Source organism: Osmerus eperlanus, chromosome 13 (genome assembly GCF_963692335.1).
Source record: "Osmerus eperlanus chromosome 13, fOsmEpe2.1, whole genome shotgun sequence".
NCBI lineage: Eukaryota > Metazoa > Chordata > Actinopteri > Osmeriformes > Osmeridae > Osmerus > Osmerus eperlanus.
In genome coordinates, this window is record NC_085030.1 from 8,435,388 (window position 1) to 8,458,393 (window position 23,006).

The window sequence follows — 23,006 nt, forward strand, 5'->3', positions numbered from 1 at the left end:
CCACCAACATTAGCCAATGGGGTAACAAAGCTTTTTTCTCTCAAAGGCGCTGCAGTGATTAAGAGATTGCAGAGTGGTAGAGGACGTACAGAGGGACCAGAGGACACTGGGGGTGAAAGAGCCATGCTCCCAGAGCTGCTCTGACCCAACAGCATGGTGGAGCTAGTATTGAGTGAGGCTGTGTCTATCCTCTGCCCTCAGATTTTCTTTTGCAATGACCCAAAGGAGATGACTGTAAATCATCACTGTAGATAAATTGGTCAACCCTTCAGCCCAGTCAAGTGAAATGGGTCAACCACTGATGGGGGGATGCTGACAGCTGGTAAGGCTGTGTATGAATAGTAATTCCATTTCTACATGTTATACCCAGATTAATACTGCTTCAGAGACTACATTGCATGTTAGAAGGACAAATTGAAGACTTACAGTATTGTGATACACAAGATTGGGTTGATAATTAAATTAGCCTATTGTCTATTCTGGAAGAGCAGAAATCTGCTGAGTGAAATCATAATTGCTCATAAATCTGTCATAAGAGTCTGACTTCAAGAAAATGACTACACAGCCTGAAATAAGATATCAGTCTTTCATGGAGAACATCAGATACTAGTGCACGTTGTACGTTTTAGGATGACCTTAAGTTACTTGATACATAGACTGTGATCTCACATGTAGCCAAGGAGATCTGAGTTTGAAACATTTACTCAGATAAGAGTTAAGGTTTCATTTTGGTCATAAAATTGAATTATTATGTATTGAAAAACACAGGACTATATCTCTTGTCATGAGAGAAACCTTGAATCACCATGTCCTTGACACTAGGGTGTCAGGGTAAGTCATTTGCCAATCTTCCTAAGGGGTGAAATGCAGTGTGTGTGTGTGTATGGGGGGGGGGGCTGTGGATCAGACGGGTGACACCGAACCTGGGACACGTGGGAGTGTTTAAAGACCCCCAGGGTTCTGTGATTGGTCAACCTGTGTGTCTCGAGCCGCAGCCCACTGTCGGACTGCGTGATCACTGAAACGAGACGGCGAACAAGTTCAGATAGTCGGGCCTTCTCAGCCAGCTGCCCTGGACATCCATGCCTGCTATGCCTTATTGGCACTACTTGCTGATGGAGTGTTGCACAATGGCTGTAACACTCTCAGCTGGCATGGGCAAGACGTGGCAACTGTGACCAAAGTTGGTCAGATAGTGATCTTTATATTTTCAGACAGCTGGAAAGCTAAATCGATATGGATGTGTTAATAATAGCAGTATATAGATTTGCAATTATACACCAGAGGTTGCAGATAGTACGGATCATAGATTAAACGTTAGGTCCACCACACCTGTAGCCTTTTCTCCTTTTATCACTCAAGTTGGTCTCCACCTAACTGTGCCAACAGAGCTGCTCCAAGTGTCAACATTAGCATGCACGTTTGCTCCAACTCCTGGCACGTTTTAATAAATAATTCACATTCACAGAGAAGTAGATACAAGAAACTTTCCTGGTTTTGAATATCATTCATTAGCAAAATTCTCCCTTGTGGAGAATATGTTAACTAGTTTTTCTAAATCACATGTCAGGGAAAGAGTGTTAGTCTTATTTGATTTACAAGCAAGTAAACAGGTCAGTCTCAAGCTTAACTTGCTGTTTACGGTTCCTGTGGACTGTAACGTATACTGCCAGCCTTTCTGGCTTCTTGTGTGTCGGCATGCTATTGGTGTTGCCAAGTGCTAACCCAACGTAAAATCAGCTGGTTTTCAAGCCGGTGACTCTCATGCCACAGCCTGTGTCTAACTCTTTACAATACTCTGCCTTGTATTGGACTAACTAATGAGGATCAGCATGCTGTATCAAGTCATTACCAACATTCCTGAAAGAGGGAGCATCTAGGCAGCAGAGGAGCAAGCTTTTACAAAAACGGCTGTTATTTGCATCGCACCATGAGTGAAGTCCTTTTCAGGAAGTTATATCTCCAGGTTATTCACCTGGTTGATAGCCGTATAAAGGGGAATTGCCCTTGAGCTAGACATGTAGAACAATAAAACCATGTGAATCTTAATTTAAGCAATGGACAGATGATTTATTTTTACTTTTATATGACAACTGAAAGAGGATATTGCAGTCTATTACAATGCTTTTGATTTAATCCAATAATTACTTTACATTAAGCCAATGTCAAGTAAAACAAAGACTTCTTCTAAATGTTCAACAATCAATGAATGCAAAAAACAATCAAATGCTTTGCATCACAAAATATTCAAAGACTTATTTTTGGCTGAATACAAGACTTCAGAGCCATGATGATCTCTGAAGTTGAATGAATGACATATTGCCCTAATCTGTCAAAATATGTGTATATGGGAATGTTTTAGGTCACTCTGACTCAGATAAAAAAACTATCTTTTGTCTTTGCAGCCTTGGCTGCAGCTGCATGGCCCGGGAACACTGTGTTCCCCATTAATACAGATGCATTCCCACTGAGGCTGAACCCAGTGAGCTCCTTCAGCGCTCACATAGCCTGCCCTCCTCCTCCTTCTGCCCCTCCTCCCTCTCCGCCTCTGATAGGAGCTTGGCAGGACCAAGCCCTCTTGCTCATTTGCTCATCGCGTACACAGGCTTAGTTTGCTTTGTGTGTTTTTGTGTTACTGGTGGGTGAAATCAGATCGCCTACGTCAAACACTAAACACTGAGTTTCTGAGGGTTTCTCGAGTTTCTTGCCTGTGGAAAATGTTCAAATCAAATCAGTGGTGATAAAGCCTATTCAGGGCTAAACCTTTGATAGTCTACAAGTGGATTTAGTCTCAGATTTATCCGAATTTCACCAAGGGACAAAGGCCCCATCCGGATCTGTCTTCAGCAGCATGCACATGAACATGTCACCCTACAGTTACTCTCAGACCGGGAGGCTTGACCTTCTATGCTTTTCACAAAGCATTTCTGCTCAGTACGCCCGCTCCGTGCAGAACATACAGGCGTGGAATGTTGGAGGTTATGTAAGAGGCAAGGGGGTGTGGAACTCAGCTGGAGCTGCTTGCAGCTTGATACAAGCTGTCTCTTTTAGGCTTACCTTGTCTGCTCACACACACTGAGGACATAGACTGCAGCTCTATCAGGACCATCTATATAGGTCAGTTGAGGCTCCTGTTTCTCAGTCATTGTGCATCCACATTACCCCCCCCCCCCCCCCCCCCCCATATCAGTCCCAAAGGCCACCGTCTGTGAAGTCAAAAAGCTCCAGAAAAGCAGATTTTGTAATTCAACTGAAGAACTGGTGTCATCTTCCCAGGGGCTATCTCTGTGGGCCGTACACCTTTAACACAAACGCTTTTGTTTCCTCCAGGAGTCTGTTAACAATAATTGTCTGTTAGGTCGGTGATAACCATCAGTTTTGCTCTCCCTTTTAACCCTGCTCTGGAGATGCTCTGTGCTCATGGATAGAGCCAGAGGACACACAGCCAGATGATGAGCTTGGTTCTTAACAGGTCAGTACTCGTCTCCATCCCCTGCAGAACCATTTCATTGAATCTAATCTGCATGACCGGAACAAGATAATGGCACCGGCTGTATTTGTCAGTGTGTAATGTCCATGTCAGCACTTCCATAATGGGGTCCATATGATCAAAATCGTCATTGGAGCTTCAGATTTACCTTCACACATGGGAAATCCCATGTTTATAAATTGTAATAGGTCTTTACAGTATAACCAAATTGTTTCAAATGTAGAGAGACCCTTATGGATCGGTTGGGTTTCATAAAAAGGGTAAAAGTGTATTTTCAAAGTCAGCTCATGTAATTTCAATACAGTCTGCAACACAGACAGTTGCAAAAAAGAAAACCCTGTTATTTCTCAATCATACAATCAATGAGTGAAAGGCAAAATGAAAAAGGAAAGTTCAGAGTAATACGAATATGACCAATGACCCTAAGGTGTTGTAAAGATGTCTAGACTGGAGAGACATAGACAGCCTGCTGTACACGTGCACACACGTCCAAGTGTCTGGCCAAGGTCTTTCAATTACAGTATGATCTGTGGCAATGCTCGACAGTTTGACTCGACAGTCACTGTCCTGTTATATTTAGCCATGAGGAGCTCAGAAAATGTGTTCCCGACACAAGGCTGCAGTCAAACATAGCATTGGATTTAAGTCCACTGTAGGCTCTGTTAGGTTATTATTACCTACCTGGCAGACGCTACAGTAATTTACAGGCAGATAAATGACGGTCTCTTTTTTATATTGCTCAGCATGTTAGCTGAGGTCAGGCTCAGTATATGGCAGTATTGCTCAGCATGTTAGCTGAGGTCAGGCTCAGTATATGGCAGGCAGACATTTTGAAGTTGGCCTGTGGAGCCATTTATAAAATAAAGTAACAACATAAAAATGGGACTTGGATTGTGATAATCTCCCCTGGGGAACCGACTGAAAGGACACGTTTAATAACAATCCACTTTGTCCTCAACTCTCTTATTGCAAACAAAAGCATTCAAAGGAAACCACATTGCACTTTCATAGTCGCATTTCTGTAGCTGCATGAGGAAGTACTGAGAATGTTGTAGAAAACAAGAGAACAACATAGAATCTTGACTATATTGTCAGATTAGGTATGTTTAAGATTCTGGTCAACACTCAGTCAAGTAAAAGTGGTTTTCAAAAGAAAACGGGTAAAAAGGAAGGATCTGGCTCAGCCAAGCACAGGAGACCTCCCCTTTGCAGGGTTTCAAAAGTGACTGTTACATAACCAAAACCAAGGGTTGGTAAAGGGCAAACAGATAATATACAACCTACAAAACCCCCTGAAAAAATCAGAATGGAGTGCTCATGTTCAAAACTCCTGCAAGAGGGAAACCTAAAGCTGAATATTCCATTTGAAGAAAACAACTTGTGTTGTTATTGACCATTCATTTGACATATCTGAAAAAAGCTCAAAATGGGTTGTTATGTGATATAATCGTTCCGCAAAGTTAGAGTTAGGGTTAGTTCTCACCCTTTATTTTACATTTAGTTTGTTCAGGCATCCTACTCTATTATGATCTGCTGCATTGCTGAAAGCAAAGTATTAGTTCAAGCATGGGGTTAGGGTTTCTGTGACAGTGACCTGGCAGTACTTTTTACGTTACTCAGTATGTTGGAACCTCAAGTAATTAGAAAGAATTAGGAAACCTCTGAGCTGCAAAGAAAGGATGTTGGTTTGAGCAATCACACCATGTGCACTGGTGACTATTCTTCATGTTCTTTCGTTAGGGTTGCATATGAACAATGTAAAAACTCAGCACTTTTTTCTATTCCCCCTTTTTGAATTCAGTCATTCAGGGTCTTGTCGAGACTTGCCCTCAATTTGAACCAATCAGCGAGCCTAACTCCAGAATAGTAAGCCAATGAGCTCTAGAGGATCCCAGGGGCTTGGTGAAGGGGAGGTTCTGAAGTCTTAAATCCATATACACTGTGATGTCATGGTACTCCCTTTCCAGGACTTAACAGTCAGCCATGCAGACCAACCCAGTTGAACCCAGTAAAGTCCTTCGAACAGGAACTATTTCTGGCATTCAACTAACACACTTTTGTCAGCACAAAAAGATGCAGTCAGTCAGTCAGTCAAAAAAAAATCCAGTTATGAAATGGTTTGTAACAAGAGACTAATTTGGTGAATTGAAATTAAAATGAATTTAAAAAGCTAAATTGCATTCATACATTTCATGCTAATCAAATAGGTAGAATGTTTGTGCAGCTACGATAAGGTGATAAGGTTTGCATTGCAACTCACACAGACGGCTCAGCAAATGACTGAACTGCAGTAACCTCAGGGGGCCAGCATGCTCTACAATGAACAGTCCTGCAGTACTATGGGGCCCAATAAGGGGTTTTGTCAGAATGCCACTGTGTTATGTTACAGCCTGCACATACTGTATGTTAAAAATGTACAGCACATACAAATCCTAAGAGGTAACTTCTCAGATTAATTTTCATTGCTTTTTCAACTCCTTGTCTCTCTCTCTCCCTCCAGCAGGTGGATTTTCAGTCTATATTAAAATCTGTTGTTCTCATGGTTTATTGATAGTAGATCAATTTCCCTCGGTACTGCATTACATTCTCGGAAACCTGATCAGGATGCTTCAAAGTCTGTGAAAGAATCCTGGGTCCTGGGAGAAACACATAATGGCACAAGGAAATATTCAGCAGGGGTAACACCCTGCCAGCTGCTCTGTGTTGGCTAACATCCCAGGTTAACTGACAAATACCTGGGAACTTTTTGCCAGGAGCAGACCAGGGAGAGACCAGACTAAACTAGACAACTTCCTGAATAGATTTCATCTTCTTATCAGTGGGCATGATATAATAGTCTCTGTTTCCTCATGCACCCAAATTCAGAGTAATTGTGGCCTGCAAGGTAAGGTTGGGAGTAATTTATCCAGGAATAGTTTAATCTTTGTTTTGGAAACCTCCTGTAGAGATCAGTTAGGGGAATTTCCTTCTGTGGAGCCATCTTTCCTCCCAAGGCACTATTTTGGTTGCTTCGCAGTTACCATATGCCATCTGCTGGATTCTGGATCTATTTACAGTTAGAATTTCACTCCTAATGGCCAGTGGGCATTTTGAGATTACATTCAAACTTTTAAACAAGATGATCACAAAATATTAGCCAACAATAAGCTTGTTCATTTGCTCGCAATTATTTCAGGAATACTTATCAAGAGTAACATTTAGTGTATTAATTAACTGCATATTAGACCTGGTCTCATCGAAAATGGGCAATGTCAATAACCTTTCCACATGAATGTGTACACACATAGCCAAACATTTCTTCCTTCCAAACAACCTGTTTTTCTGTGGACAATTAGGTGGTGGTTCCCTCGAAGGGTGGATTTCATGGAAGCCTTATCACTGCACGCTCATGTATTCTGCAGGATCAACAACCTCCAAAAATAGATTATGTATTTTCTGTCCAACTGCGGTTTATGAGTACAGTTTATGTTAACTACCCCAGCAGTTGGTCTGAGCAATTCAAAATGACATTATCTAAAATGGCTTTTATCAGATGTCCCAAGGACTGTTAAAACAAGACTTTCCAGTGAAGAATGACATAATGATCCTACATTAGATAAAACACTGACATCATGTTGACAATCAAGTTTCAAATGAATATTACTACCCTACTGATATCGCAATCGCACGTAATGCCTGCTATACATTACAGTACTAACTGTTAATATGGGAAATAAAATAGTTAAATAACATTTAAAAATACATAAAACGGCAAAAGGAGCAGTTTACAAAATTTCGAAATTTATATGTTAGAAGTCAAAAATCAATGCTTCACAATCATGCTTTATTCTGGTTGATTTCTAAAAGGTTATCCTGTTTTAAACAGTACTCACACAAGCAGCTCTGTCCTTTACTTTTCTTGATGTTTATCCATTTTCATCATAGGTAATGAAACTATACTCTTTCTTTACATTTCTTTCTCTTCATCTTAAATAGCATTTATTGGTTTTTAACTTCAAACAAAAACTTCATTGATTGTCAACACAAAATCTATCTTAGCACCAGTACAATAAAACTGTACTTCTGCCTTTTAAAATACTGTCTGCAATGAAAAACAACACACCTCAGGATAAAGAATTCCTTAATAGTTACATTTCAAAATGAAGCACCAACCATACAAAGCAAGTTCCATCAATAGTCTCAGGTACATAAGAGGTCAAATATATTAATGACTATTAAATTAAGCACAAAAAACAAACATTGTAAATAAAAACACGCGCGCGACAAAGCACGGTGGGATCTTCAACACTTTGGAACTGAGGGACGGCCGAGAGTTGCAGTGAGAGGACATCAGCTCTGTTTGTCCCTCCTCAGAGTGTTGAAGTGAGAGGACATCAGCTCTGTTTGTCCCTCCTCAGAGTGTTGAAGTGAGAGGACATCAGCTCTGTTTGTCCCTCCTCAGAGTGTTGCAGTGAGAGGACATCAGCTCTGTTTGTCCCTCCTCAGAGTGTTGCAGTGAGAGGACATCAGCTCTGTTTGTCCCTCCTCAGAGTGTTGCAGTGAGAGGACATCAGCTCTGTTTGTCCCTCCTCAGAGTGTTGCAGTGAGAGGACATCAGCTCTGTTTGTCCCTCCTCAGAGTGTTGCAGTGAGAGGACATAAGCTATGTTTGTCCCTCCTCAGAGTGTTGCAGTGAGAGGACATCAGCTCTGTTTGTCCCTCCTCAGAGTGTTGCAGTGAGAGGACATAAGCTATGTTTGTCCCTCCTCAGAGTGTTCTGCAGCATAGTGGACGTTCGTATCCCAACATTCTACATCATTTCCATTACAGGAAGTGGGCCGTTGAGGAGCGGGAAAAAAACAAAATACAGTGAGATCTTTCCAATCTGCTGCGATCTGTAAACACATTTGTTTTCAATTTCCTCACGATAAATCTGTTCAAAATCTAAATGAAGAGTTTAAGCTAGGTGGGTAAAGGATAGACACACGGCAAAATTAACAGACAGAAGAAACAGTCAATTACACATCCATCCACTGGTGAATTTGAGAATATTCTGTGATATTCCAGGTGAAATGCTGGAAATAGGGACTTGTAGGTTGTGAGATGGCCAGATGTGTTTGTATTAGGGAAGAAGGGTATATGTGCCATAGTCTCTTCTCTGTCGGCCTCTGTGTCCCAGGTTTAAGGCAGGAACCATCTGGCCCAGTGGCCTTCCTGCCTGCTTCTGTTAGCTGGCCATAAGCTTCTTAGCTGCACGCAACAGTTCACCAAGATAAAAAGCCTTGCATTATCTCCAACCGAAAATATTCACTTTCCCTCAGGAACAAACAAACGGAACAAAACCAAAAAGGCCTAAATGTAATCCATTCCTTGCCACAAGACTACATTTCAACCAAATGCTTTTACCCTGATGGCAAGATATACATATATAACTACAATGTTATACATCATCATAAAAAATAAAAAAAATGCTTTCAGAACAGTTCTCGGGTACTGAAAAATCCCAACTGATAGGACCCTGAAAGTTTCTTTCCAGGTCTAAGCACTCACACCTGCTTGTGTTGTTGTGGCCTCTATTCTCAAGCAGCAGGGTCCAAGGTCCTTTCTGAGACCTGCTCCTCCCCGTGACGCAGGTGGAGAGCAGTCTTAAGCCATGACCCTCACTGCAATGGACGGCTCCACATCTGGGGGTGGGGCGGGTAAGGTTGAGGGAAACAGTAATGTGGTGTTGAAGGTGGGAGTGTGGGGGCTACCGGTGGCATTGCCTGGTTTTGTCCTTCCCTCCCTCCTCCCCTTCGTCCTCCTCGTGTAGGACGTGGATGGAGGAGCCCAGAAGACCCTGGAGCTCAAGAACACAGCGCACCAACTCCACAGAGCCCTCCCTCTCCTCTCCATCCTCTCCCTCCTCCTCCTCCTGCCCCTCTATGGAGTCTCTCAGGGGCTGCGCAGGGGCTGAGGTCACCTGGCTGATAGACACCTGTCTACGCAGCTCCGCTCGGGCCAGGCTCACCACCTCAAAGTGCGGGTACCGTGCCCGGAATATTCTCGAAGACATCTTCAGGCGCTTGAGGACGTCCGCCAACAGGAACCAATTGCAAAATCTGCAGTCGCCAAACAACAAACCATGTTAGATTTTTTTTTTTCTGAGCACAGAGACTAAAATAGTGTTAATTATTGTGCGTTGCAAACTTACCCCTGGGTTAGTGACACCTGGACATGGTAGCAGAGTAGCAGGGGCTCTGAGGAGAACTCAAACAGGAGGCAGTCTTTCTCCTTCCTCCCATCCCTCTCCTCCTGCTCCTCCTTTTCCTCCTGCGAGAGCAGGTAGTCCCAGCAGGCTTCCTGGTCAGACTCTGCAAAGAAGATCCAGAGATGTGAACTGAGTTGAACTTGCTGCACCTTGTTCCTGCCTAATCCCACATGGGATGTGCCTAATCCCACATGGGATTAGGACTCCACCTAGTGGACTGTCTACCCAAAACAACAATACTACCTTCTAGGGAGGCTACGGCAGGGCTGCCCAACCCCACACCCGAGAAGCAGCTGCGCTCTAGGTTTTCACACCAACCCCAGTTCTATCTCATCGGAGTCTGCATTTTAACAGCTAATTATCAACATGGGGTGGGTTAGTCTAGGGTTGGAGCAGACACCTAGCAGGCGGCAGGCAGCCCTCCATGAACAGGGTCAGGTTGAGCTATGGCTTACAGTCAACTACTGTACTCAAACAATATGGTAGTTAGTCTCTTACCAAACAGGGAGCTGCTGTAGAAATCCCAGGAAAGACTGGGGTCCTGTTCACCCCGCCCCTCCAGATCTGTGAAGTACTCTGAAGCCCAACCAATAAACACAACTCATCCCATTAGACTGCTAGAAACAGGAGATTCGAAACAGGAAACACTAATGCCGCTACCGACAACAGAGTTGAGAAGACTGACACAACAGGAGCAACGTGATCAATATGCAAGGTGCATTTGGTGGAAAAGGAGGTAACCTGATAGGTCACCTTTGAGGAAGGTCTTCATGCTGTGGCTCTGGGCCAGTTTGACGGGGGTCTGTCCAGAGTAGGTGGCCAGGGTGGGGTCTGCGCCGTGGTTCAGCAGCATCCACACCACCGGCAGGTTGTCGCTAGCCACCGCGTCATGGATGGGCCTACGGAAATGATGCAACGTGGAATGTCATATGTCAGCTACATTCAAACGGGTCATCTCATTCGCGTAATGCTGCAGTTACCAAACACCCTGAAATGGACGTCATTGTTTTTGTCAGTTGGAGAACGGCATTGACTGTAGTAGTTTGGTGTGTGGTCAAATATGCTACTTTACTGGCTTCCGTGTCTCAACTGAAAACAAAGAATGCCTACTTCAGAGGGATGTTATCTACCCCAGCGCTTGAGATAAGTCCCATATTTTTAAGACCAAAACAACCACCCTACAGACAAGCCTCTGTCAGGCCTTCATGTCGCACGCATACAGTCTGACACGCACAGGCACTTTTGCAATCGAGAATGTGTATCCAACACATGCAACCACAGCGTGACATTTGGAGTGGCGTTGCTCTGTGAACTGTGACGCCAGACTACATTGTCTACACATGACTCGCATAAGCTAGTGCACAGAGATCCGACGTTGTGGTTTCATGCACAGAGGACGGACAGGAGCTCTTGGCTGGATGCACCGCACAGTCAGACACATTATTCAGAACAACGGTCAGGGTCCATTTGGCCCAGGCCTGTGACGAGGCCCACCTCGTCCCGTCCTGAGCGCTGCAGTTGACGTCGGCTCCGTGCTCCAGCAGCACCTGGACGATTTGGCTCCACCCTCGGCTGCACGCCTCGTGGAGGGCAGTGTACCCGGCGTTGTCCCGGCGATTAACTTCTCGCACGTCCTTCTCGAGGCAATACAGCACTACATCCTGTAGTAGAGAGAAAGGTGCACGTCAGCCCAAAAAACATATACAAACCATAACACTCCATGCAAAAACAGTTTCAGTATGAAGGGAGGGAGGTTGACCAGGTGTTGCGTGAGGTTGAAAGAGCACACCGCCCGCCACACAGGGGCGTGAGCTGCAGTACCTGGTAGCCCAATCGGGCGGCTCGTTGGAGCAGAGTTTCTCCGGCGTTCTTATTGACGATCAGCCGACGGACCTCCGGGGGGACAGGCCGACTGGGCGGAGACTCCGGGGCTCCTCCCTTCACTGACGAGCCTTTCTTATTGGATAGGGGAGAGGGAGAGCCCTTGGGGGTGGCCGGGAGGCCTGCTGGTTTCTTTGCGTCAGGGCTTTCCTCGTCCGTAGTGATGAGGGAGGAACGCTTACCCAAGTTGCCACGCTTGGGTTTCAACTGGAGGTAATGAGGACGTTGTGTGAGGTGAAGTGGAACAGCAAGAGGCCCCCCATTATAGCTGCCATGAGTCAATAAAGTAGACTAAATAGACGTTATTACATATGCCACAAGGGGGCAGTAAGAGCTCAAGTTTTCATGTCGAGTTGCGTTTCAACTAAGGACTCGACATGAATGCAAACTTTCTCTCAGCCTGCGAGGAGGCGGCTGAACCTCCTACCTTCTTCTGCTCTTCAGGATCGCACAGGTGCTTGCTTTTGAACTTCCTCTTTCCAGAGGGCTTCTCTGGGGGCTCCGGGGAGACGTCCTTCTCACGGAGGCGGACGGAGCCTGAGCGGGTGAACGGGGGCCGTCTGAGGGTCAGCTCCGGGCTGGCAGAGGGGCAGGTGAGGGAGGCACTGAGGCGCGGGTACATGCCAGTTCTCAAGTCTAGGGCAACAAGGAGAAGGTTAAGAAGAGAGGGGGAGAGGGACATGTAGACATGCTGTGGTATTGCACCTGTGTGATTTCATTCCTAAACCAGACTAAAGGGTGTGCTCTCAGAGCCCTTATAGGGCCATATTTATATGTAGACAACTGCTGCAGGAACAAAGGGACCTGGAGGGACCCATATTCATTATCCGAGTCATAGGAACATACAATCTTTCTCAGCTGAAGTGAGGCAGGAAGGATATACACCACAAACAACAAAAGGCACGACAAAACAAAAATAATAAGCAACTGGAATAACAGTGCAGGGCCACTGAATTGTTAATGATTAATGACAGAACTCGCGGTAAATTGTCCAAGTTAGAACCACATCTGTAATTACACAAAGTAAGATTCTGCTGTACCTCCTGCGGCTCTGGTTACGTGTCTGGTGGATTCTGGGATCTCCTCCCCCTCTCCGTCCACAACCTTGTCTCTCTCAGTGATGTACTCCCCATTCTGGTACTTCCTGTTTCGGCAGCGCCTCCGTTTCTTGCGCGTGGGAGTCTCTCCCTCTGCGCTCACTGCAGACTTGGCCTTGCCCTGCTCCGGCAGGGGGTTGGTGCGCGGCCGCCCTCTGGGGCGTCGGACGGGCGGAGCGGGGAGTGTGGGAGGTGCAGGCGGGGGAGGAGGAGGGGGAGGAGAGGGAGTGCAAAAGCCCCAGTGGTCCAGCCGGGCCTCGTCGGCCCTCCGCCTGCCCCTCCTCAGCCGGGGGGTGCAGCTCTCGGAGGTCTCTGGCTCCTTGCTGGGTCTGCCGGAGCCGCCGACTGACTGGCTGACTGGAGCCTCGGGGCTCTGTAGGCTGGGAGCTGAGCTGCTGCCAATACCTGTATCAAGACCAATCAAAGTCACGTTCACTTGGAACGCTCTGAGACAAAAGGCCGACAGAACAATCGTTAACTGATGGAATCTAGGATTATTTATTTTTAAGAACGGGGGCCGCTCACCACTATGCTGTAATACAACACCCTTTATAGGGAGGCTGTTAACACCATGCTCCTAATTCTGTCAGCATATCTGACGTGACCAGATTAGTGTCTGTATCTGCATACAATAAACAACAATTACAACTGACAGCCTGCAATTGCAAGCGGAGTATTCCATACTCATTTGATGCTACATGACCTGCCCGCCTCCTGGAGTCACCACGGCTGGTTGCGTCTACGACTCTGACATTTTCAGGCACTTCGAGACATGAACAGCTGACAGACGAGTGTTGACCTGCGACACGAGAAGGGATGCCAAACGGGAACCCACCTGGCTGGGTGTGAGCGGCCTGCTCCCCATTGCAGGGGCTGCTCCTCGCTCCGGCTCCACGCTGTGAAGGTTCTTCCTCCACAGACAGCGTCTGCTCCAGCACAGGACTACATGGTTTCTTCTGATGCAACACGCAAGGGGCAGAGTGAGCGGACTTAATGGGTCATCCAGACGATTGATTCACAAGTCTTTGATGGTGATAAGGAGCATATAGTGAAACTGTGGTGCTTAGTATAAGCCACTTGAGAGTTGAAAACTTCAATCAGGCCTCTACGAGGATGAATCAATATATGACATATTGATTAGCTGCTCAATATAAGACATGTGATACCTGATATGAATTCCGATTTCCAATAAATAACAGAGTATTTCAACAGGCACTGACAAGTCCCATCTCATAATACCTTTAATTTCTAATGGATCTGCATATATTGATTTTGAGTACTTTTATCAACATAACATAACATACAGAACATACTGATTCATGACTTACTTTTTTAGGACGCAGAGTTTTCTTGTTTTCATTAGCCTCCTCCTTCTTCTTCGGAGCTGCCGACGTGGTCTTCTTCAGAGGATCTGACGGCGACCTCTGCTTAGCTGGCTTTCTGGGAGTGGCTTTCTTCTGTTTGGTGAGGGCAACTTTAACATCAGTGGGGGACTCCTCTTTGGGTCCTTTGGTTTTCTTCTCCACCTCGGCTACAGTTGTGCACTGGCCTGTGAGGATGGACAGAGCGATCCCCTCCAGTTTAGCATTGGGAGAGATGCTGCCAGACTTCACACTCTCCTCCTTCACCAGAACCCCCTCCAACTCCTGGGCCAGTTTGCTCTCCATCCGGTTTCTATTAGCGCTGCTTCCAAAAGCATGGGTGTGGGCAGGACTCTTCGTAGAGACTTGGCTTTCGTTGCGTCCGTTGTGTTTACCCTCAAGACATTTTGTTTCGGCGCTCTTGTCTCTGGACTCGTGTTTCTCAAGCCTGCTCATAGCTAACGTGTAATTCCCCTGGGAGGACGGGCTTTCTGGTACGCCGTCCTTGTTTTCCGCAGGACTTCCTGTAGTGGTGGTCTGTCGGCATAGAGGGTCTCTGCTCTCAGTGTGTGAGCTCATGGTTTCAGGCTTCCTGGATGCCACTGGTGCTAAATGACAGTACCCCTCGCCTGTCAGAGCAGTTGTCTCCAGAGCTTTCTGCTTTACTATGGACTCAAGATTGGACAAAGGGGACTTGATCCTATCCCATTTGTCGTCCTCCATTCTGGACAGGCTTTGATCAGCACTGTGGAATTTGGGACCCTCAGAACCTGTGGAGGCCTTGATCTTTAGGGTTCCTTGCATGACCTTTCTCTGAACAGAAGCCCCTTGGCGAGGAAGGAGGGCTTGTTGCTGCCACAATGGCTTGATGACAGAGGCAGAATATGACGTCGCTGCTTTGCCAGATCCCGGCTTCTGGTGAGAGAATGCATTGGCAGAGCCAGGGAGGGCTGTACTTAAAGCCCCTTTGGAGGGGCAGCTCTGTGTTACAGCAGGGCTGGTGCTGTTTGGGTGCTTGACCCCATGAACGTGTTGGTTGCCCTTTGTCATAAACGATGGCTTCTTTCCTCTGGTGGGAAGTTGCTCCCCTTGATCAATGATGGAAATAAATTCTTGTTTGGCAAACGTTTGAAACTCATCGACAAAAGTACCCTTCCCGTCTTTGCTACGTAGGGTGGAAGCAAGAATGGGGCTCGCCACGCCCACATAGGTTCCTGGGAGGTTACTTATGGAGTCTTGTGAGCATCCTTTTGCCCAGGAGGACTTGGGTTCTAGGACCTGGGAGTTTGGTGGCCGATTGGTTTGTTTTTGATGGGCACCATTTCTGTGGGTGATTGGCAAGACTGGGTATGGTGCAGTAGAAGCATAGGCAGTCAGCCTTTTTGAGTCGAGAGCATCTTTCTGATGTGACTCGTGAGCAGCCGCGTGATGCTCTGCTGCGGCAACAGCGTTGGGACGGTCGACGACACTTTTCGGACGTTTCGACTTCGCCGACAAGTCAAGAGGCACGTCTCTTGCCTCGACTGGGCAGGAGGCCGTGTTGTCGTCTGTAGCAGATGGACTCTTCGGTTTCAGGAAGCCTGCGGACGTCTTGTCTACGCCACGGTGTGGCGCAGCTTTCTCCACATGGTTCAGCAGCCTGCTTTGAGCGGTGCTGCCGGCCTGCGCGGAGCCACAGCAGATGGTGGCGGTGGGAGACAAGGTGAAGCGGCTTGGTGGAGCGGGTCCTAAAGCTGGGTGTTGTATAGGGAGAGCCATAGTCGGCGAGGCCACCACGGATGCGATGGCGGATTTATGCTCCCCTGCGGCTTTGGAGCCCTTGCTGCTGGACGTAGAGCTACACTTCAGTTTGGAGGTGGATGTGGCTGCTTTCTTCTCCGGAGTGGGACCTCGACCCAGAGAGTAGTGATAAGGGAAGGTCCGCAGCAGTGGGGCCCCTCCAGCCCCTGAGCTTTGTGACTGGGTCTCTTTTTGAAACTGGCTTGCTGTGGCCTCTCTCAAAGCTGCAATCTGACCCAACGCAGGTGGAAGAGTGATTTTGCAGAGCGAAGAAGAGAAGTTAGTAGAGGGAAGAAATGCAACAGACTGACCTGATTTATATATGGTTGAGCGCTGAAACCCAGTAGGAAGACTAATCACTGACTGGGTTTGTGTATGTGATTTCTTATTTGATGTCACAATGCTGTGACTTGGATTAACTGGGTTTTCTGGGCTGACTTTAGTGCCAGTAGGCCACTGGTGAGCGGGCAAAACTGAGACATCGTCCGCGTTGTGTTTGGGGACTTCTGGCACTTTTTCTGCTCTCTTGTTAGAGCTTACAAGGGCAGGGCCGGGCATTGGGTTGTTGCATTGGTGAGGGGGGGGAACCTCTGGACAGCGGTTGAAACTGCCAGGTTCTGAACAGGCGTTTGCCATCTTACAGTCCGGAACTGTGGTGGTTTTGTTTTGCTGACTGAGTGGTACATCTCCTCTGAGCTCAGGGGACAACGTCTGAGGGGGATTACCCACCATGCTAGCAGACACTTTCTTCAGAGCACTGGTCTCTCTGCTCACCCTGCCTCCATCCCCTAAATTCATTGGAGTGGGATCCACCTGCATGACAGGGACAGTTAGACAAGGTCAATGCCAAGTAAATTCCCTCAGATAACAGCCACATCAACTAAAAGCTGTCTATATAAAACGTATTACCTGCATATGCTTCTTTTCTTTTTTTAACACAGCATCCCTCAAGTGGAGTTCACATCTGCCAAGACAGGGTCCACTTCATGTGCATACACTGTTGAATACATAAAGACCACATCATGTGAATTGATTAGGATTGCCTAATTGCTTTCCAGGCCTTATTTGCAAGATATAGGGTGTGTTTCCAACTATCAATGTTATATATGTATATGAAGTGTTGTGCCACTTCAGTAAAACATGTTTCAGTTTTTATATATCGATTTATTGACCATATTAAGCTGCTGATAAAAGATGATTACATGTGTGAATAGAAGAAGCTTGTGTAAGAGATGTTACAATTTCCTCAAAAAGGGGCCCAATTCAGGAAGGTATAATGAAATGTGGATAGCTGAGGAACACATTTGTTTTTCTCTTCCTTGTTATTATATTACAACTAGGGAACTAAGATTACTTTCACTCATTCCATATTGCTTTTAGTTGCAGTTTAACGTGTCTTTCTGGCAAAAATGGATGCACTAAAGCTGATCTTCAGACCTCACAAAGGGGAATAAGCACTTAAGTTATATAGCTTCAGTTTCAATGGGAGCTGTCGTCTGTCATCTCTCTCACCATTGTCTGTGAGAAATGGTCAGTGACAATGCCAAGATGTTTCTGAGAGGTGAACGGCTCAGACCACAGAGCAATATCTGTAACAGGACAGTAAGAGCTTGAGGGAGATGAACTGTTTGGAGATCTCTCTATCAAACTTAATTCAGCCCTCAAAATGTGGGCGGTGTATAGGGAAATGGGTCGATTGCCGAAGCGAGCGAAACGTGGATAACAAGTTCTGTTTGAAATAAATAGATACAACTATTTATTTCTGCTGTATGCGCGGCATTTTCCATTTCCAAGCATTCATCATGAGGCAAGCAACTTCGTTGTTGTCTGAAGAGCACATTCGGAGAACTATAAACCCAATGCATCCCGTACACACGTGAAACACTGTGTGCGAAGTAGACGACCTCGCCCGCTAATTAAGGAAATGAGTACAAATACTCCAACACGGAGTACAACTATGTCTCCGATCATTCTATAGATTTTTACTGGGCAACTGAAACCGCTGGAGCAACCGGAATAAATCCCTAACGTTAGCGACAAACATGAGTGACATTCAAGGTGCGTCGTCTCTCCGCTGGAATCGGCATTACGGACTGTTTAGCCCATAGCAGCTCAATGGATGCGAAGAGCGTCTGCATTCATTATCGTATGAAATCATGTTGCTTACAGCTAGTTTGTCTTTGTGCTGCAGATACGTCGCCTTCTCCGCTGAGTAGCATACATCATCGATTCTTCGTCTACACGGATGTAGGCAAATTGGGGAGGGGGGGGGGGGTATAAGTCCATACACACGCTTTAGTCAACACAACGCTTTTTAAAACAAAGTCAACCCCGCTCTAGTAATGTGGCCTACCAATAGGCTATAGCCTACATATTTAGCAACATTTCAGAAATACATTTAATATCATCTCTCCCTCAGACTCGAGACTACCGTTACTTGCTCCCGGTCAATTGAACGTGAAGCCCGGAGCCCACATGCACAAAAGAGACGCATTCGAGTGTCAAATCTGCATTTGATGATGCAGACAGTACAGTGGGTCAGGGGCACGTCTCTTTATTTCAACATTAAAGGGAATCGACAAATGAGTTTAAATTTGATATCAATGTCCACAACTCCAGGCGTCCGCTCGCTCGCGGGAGATGTTGAGCAGTCACAATGATAGCCATTGACTCTCAGGTGATCAGTCACAACATGAAATGCCAGGACTGACAGGGAAATACATAATCAAAAATGCCATAAAAATTGCTCTATGTTTTTGAAGCAGCGAAAATGCCAAGCACTTATTGCTCAAATGAATGCATGGTGACACAATGTTTGGAGCCAGACTACAGACAAGGCAAATGCTTACATCCTTCATCCGCACTAACAAGGGCACTAGCAAACCGACGTTCACATATCTGCTGATACATCAATCAACATAAATCCATGGACAAATAGGCTACCAACAAAAACAATTAAATTAATGACCACAATAGTTCACAATATAGGAGACCACGAGGTGGCTCCAATGTCTGTGACGTGCTTTCCTAATTATTGACCTGGCTTAATAAACGAGTTGATTTAAGATGGTATAGCCTATAGAATTCAGAGGCTGCTCTTGATTGCAAGGGGATATGAAACTTATACTGCTCGTCCTCACACTGGTTCTACGCTCACACCAATGGCCCAATAAAAGTGCTGAACAACAAACAGGGGGTTAGGAAACAATGAACACTGAACTTATACTGGAACGAGCGCCACTACACGAGAGACCAAACAATATACAACTCCAATGTTGAAAATACCTCACAAATGTCAGATCCCTGCGCAGCAGTCTCCGCGAAGCGGAATGGTCTGCATTACACAGTACTGAGCATGTTTAGGCAGGCTACAGTATTTATCTCCGGTCGTGCGACATAAAACGTTGGTTTGACTCACTCTTTCATCGGCCTTTATCAAAACCGCGTCTGTGCTGAAAGACATTCACGAGCACGACCCGAACCGATTATTCTCCACCCCAATACTGAATAATTCGAAAGGTAATTAGCAAGCAAGATAATGATGTCAAATGGCATAAACATTTACGAACCCGTTGGGCAGCGAGTCCGTGACCAATGTGTATCACGACTCAAGCATGATATTCAAGTATTTGCCTCTTGTCCGTTGCTGTTCACTAATCTCGACGGTTTTCGGTTCTGAAAGTCTGGGGGGGTTCGTCAAGACAGTCCGTACCGTATCTACAGTCTCTAGTCTGGTGGGAGAGAGGGGCAGAAGGTGGACAGCTAGTTTGGGACTTGTAGTGTTTGGTTACCCACGCCCAGAATATAAAACTCACGAGATGGGAGGAGTAAGGACTGCAGGTACCAGCATGCAACGCAGGACTCCAGCCGCTCAAGGGGAAAGAGGGATCGCAACGGTGCGCTAAACTGAAAAAGCTTATCGAAGTAGCAAAGTAAAAATTGACCTTACCATACAATGGTCTCCTAGTTCGAGTGACTGCATCTCTGAATACCCTTAAACAGTAGCCTAAACACATTAATGAAAATAAAGCAGTGAATGACTGTTATGGCATTAGTTGAAGTGGCCAAGACAGTGGGAGAGAGGCATTGGTTCTATTGCAGCGGAATTAACACGAGGGAGCAAAAGCCTAGCGAGTGTCAGAGGGGGGCACTCTCGACTTTCACGTTGTAGGTGTTACAGAGTTCTAGACACTACAACAACGGAAGCTTTATTGAGGATGTATGAATGGAACGCGTTTGTCGCAAATAACAATCATTGATTTTAGCAAACATTTGTCATTGTCAATATAACTCTAAATTGGTGGGAAAGCGAGTGGACTCGCAAGACAAAACAAGCTTATTATATTCTCAAATTAATCTCAAGTCTTCCCCACCCCTTACAATCAACACTTTATACATACATTATTTTATCAGTTTGGTATAGGCCAATGTTGCCCATGTGTGGATAGCACATGATCAAGGTATGGTTGTCTTAGTTAACAGCATTTCGCTTGAGCCAGGAAATGATATACCTAGGCCTATCACTGTGTTTGCAGAAGGTGCTGAGGCCCCATGTCCATCTAAAACTGCCACCATTTTGATAAACAACAGCCAATCCCTTCAATACCTGACAATGGCTTCTCTATGTTGGTACAGTACAAATAAGCACCATTCAGTGGCTCAAGAAGCATGATCAATTATCAGCATCATCAGCCCATTTCCATTTTTTTATACGTTGCCAGTTCCACTGGCCTATGACACATCATGTCACATAAAACAGGCATTCATGTCATAAGGCTACATTGCCTCACCCCCTCCTAGTAAAGTGCACTTGAAATTTTGCAATGAAAAATGTAATGAAAGTCCAACTGCATGTGATGCCAACCACATTCTCAAAAATGAACTGAATAGGCCTACATCACATCAACACCCCAGTGACAGTTGAAACGTGAAAGTGTTAAAGGGACTAGCCTACACACTGTTATTGGTACATTGGGACCAAATGTGATTTGGTTCTATGACCTGCAAAAAATAGAATAAAAACACATTTGGGGGACATTTATAAGAGAAGAAAAAACGTGTTAGGTGTGTATCTCTGTGTTTTTAACTTCCATCTAGCCTATTGCCTTGGAAGGTCAAATACGAGTGTGACTGTACTTCATTATAGAATAAGGCAATTGTAAACCTAAACATATGGTTATGTAGCAATCTTAGTCGCATCGGGTGCATCAATCTCATGCAGGCTATACCTAATCAGGCCTGCATAGGCAAAGGTATAAAATAGCCTACTTCTAAAACACTGATAGGCTACTACAAAAAATGATAATTAATTTATTTCCATCAAATTGTTTTGTTTGTTGCTCAACGATGACCTATTTCTCTCCAGACTCTCGGACGGTTGCAAGCGCAATGACCGATTGCATCGAACGAGCGTTAGTGTAAACTGTAAACTATTTCGCAGCCCTGATATCCGTGAGTGTCGGCGTGGTAAAATTCGCCCTTCGATTGTTGATGACAGTACAAGGATGACGACGAATAATCAAGTCGTTGATAACATCAACATACGGACCCCAACCTTCAAAAAAAGATTACAGAACGGTAATCGGCAGCCTACATTGTGCATTGTTTCTGAGCTGGGGTTACCCGGAGACCTCAACGACAGCGCAAGAGCTATCCCGGTAGTGACCGGCTGCTCGGGGCTTCTCTAGCCTACTTATCGACGACTCTCGGTCACTGCCACTGCCAGTCTGTCATACGATTTCAAAAAGTTGCTCAAAATACACAACATAGTCTAACCTACTAGCCTATATGGCCTCTAATGCTCAGACATGCACGAATATTATAACGTTCATAACAAACGGAGGCATGTTTATCGGAGGCCCGTTGAAAGACCGAATATCCCTTTGAACTGAGCTCACAGTCATCTGTAAGTGAAATGGCCATTCTGGCAATCGCAGCGTTACCTAGGCCGCCAGAGATGCCGCTCGTACAGACATGTCCCGTTTGAGTTCGTGGTTTACCTGTCAAATTTTTACACGCTAGGGAAATGCTAGGCATGAATCCCATTCAGCCGCGACCAAACAGTGTATAGCCTAATATAGGCCTGCCATTTATGAATATCAGGAACTGGACATAAAGTGGGGTAAGCTAGATATGGGAGCAGACAACAAGTTAAGGGGATATGTTCTGACTTGGCAGGTTGAGGATGCAATATACCACCTTAGACTGACAAGATGGCCTATATAAAACAGCTTTTGAGGTAGTTGCTATTCATGAGAATTACATTTGTATGTATCGATTCAGTCACCGCAAAATTATCCAAGTGAGTCAGGGCGTATTGAGAAAGGATTTTGTCTCAAGAAACATGTGACACGTTTTTGTGGCACTGGATATATCTGAATTGCCATATACCCTACGATGAATAACACAAGACACATTTTAAGTCGTACATGTATGGTTTGATACACGTTCATTTGTACAATTACGAATAACAAAGTTTGGAAGTTGACTTGCCCTCCATTGCGTTGTGCAATGCCCCCTTTAATGCCCCCTGTTCGCCAGTAACGCCTTTGTTATTAGTAATCGCATGGTATTGCACCGCCTTACCTTGCGCTTCAATCTGCTAGCGGGACTTGTAAATGAGTGATTTTCAGAGCATGACAAACTATAGTTTGCGAGTTGTGTACTTCCGTAGGGTGTTATGGATATAATTCTAAAGTAAAACGAATACAGTATCACATTTTGGCTTGTCCTCGCGATCTTCCCTCATCGCCAGTTTTCAGACCGCAGCAGCTGGAGATGAAAAATCGCGCACCCTGGGTCCTAGCGCCGGAACAGTCCACAGGTGAATAACAGGTTGTGAATAAACGCCCTCGATAATTGCATGTGGATTATCCAGAGTAGGGTTAACAGTCTATCCCACAATATTGCGCATACATACATACAATACCGTGTTTTTCTACAGCTGACCCTCAACACCCTGCGCTACAGTCTTCTATTACAGCCATCATATTGCATCCATGAAAGGGGCGCAATATATAATGTAAAAATCAATAAATAAATTACATTATAATTTAGTTCATGACATTGTATGAGGGACAATGGGGGTCAAAACCCTGAGCAACTAATTAAATGCACAATTAAGTATGAACATAAGGCAAGACAAAAAAATAACTTGAACATTTATATTAT

General features: G+C 45.4%; 1 protein-coding gene across 3 annotated transcripts; it reads right to left on the reverse strand.

Moving 5' to 3' along the window:
- Positions 1 to 7,593: 7,593 nt before the first annotated feature.
- On the reverse strand, positions 7,594 to 22,584 carry bcorl1 (BCL6 corepressor-like 1). 3 transcript variants are annotated; one of them, XM_062476377.1, is made up of 12 exons: positions 22,422 to 22,584; positions 16,746 to 16,833; positions 14,025 to 16,649; positions 13,532 to 13,652; positions 12,640 to 13,101; positions 12,027 to 12,235; positions 11,540 to 11,806; positions 11,213 to 11,379; positions 10,472 to 10,617; positions 10,217 to 10,294; positions 9,662 to 9,821; positions 7,594 to 9,569 (listed from the first exon to the last, which is right to left on the reverse strand). In XM_062476377.1, exons 2-12 carry the CDS (start codon positions 16,749 to 16,751, stop codon positions 9,218 to 9,220), a joined length of 4,593 nt encoding a protein of 1,530 aa, XP_062332361.1. In that variant the 5' UTR covers positions 16,752 to 16,833; positions 22,422 to 22,584; the 3' UTR covers positions 7,594 to 9,217. The 3 variants fall into 3 exon arrangements, with proteins under 3 accessions (XP_062332361.1, XP_062332362.1, XP_062332363.1); XM_062476378.1 differs by lacking the exon at positions 22,422 to 22,584 and adding an exon at positions 19,406 to 19,544; XM_062476379.1 differs by lacking the exons at positions 16,746 to 16,833; positions 22,422 to 22,584 and having other exon boundaries at positions 14,025 to 16,655.
- Positions 22,585 to 23,006: the final 422 nt, after the last annotated feature.

Excerpts from the sequence above, each read along its gene's own strand:
- bcorl1 (XM_062476377.1), bottom strand. Across the intron at positions 12,236-12,639 it reads CGTAACCAGAGCCGCAGGAG|ACTTGAGAACTGGCATGTAC; the intron begins GTACAGCAGAAT and ends TTGTTGCCCTAG. Across the intron at positions 9,822-10,216 it reads CTACAGCAGCTCCCTGTTTG|AGTCTGACCAGGAAGCCTGC; the intron begins GTAAGAGACTAA and ends TCTTCTTTGCAG.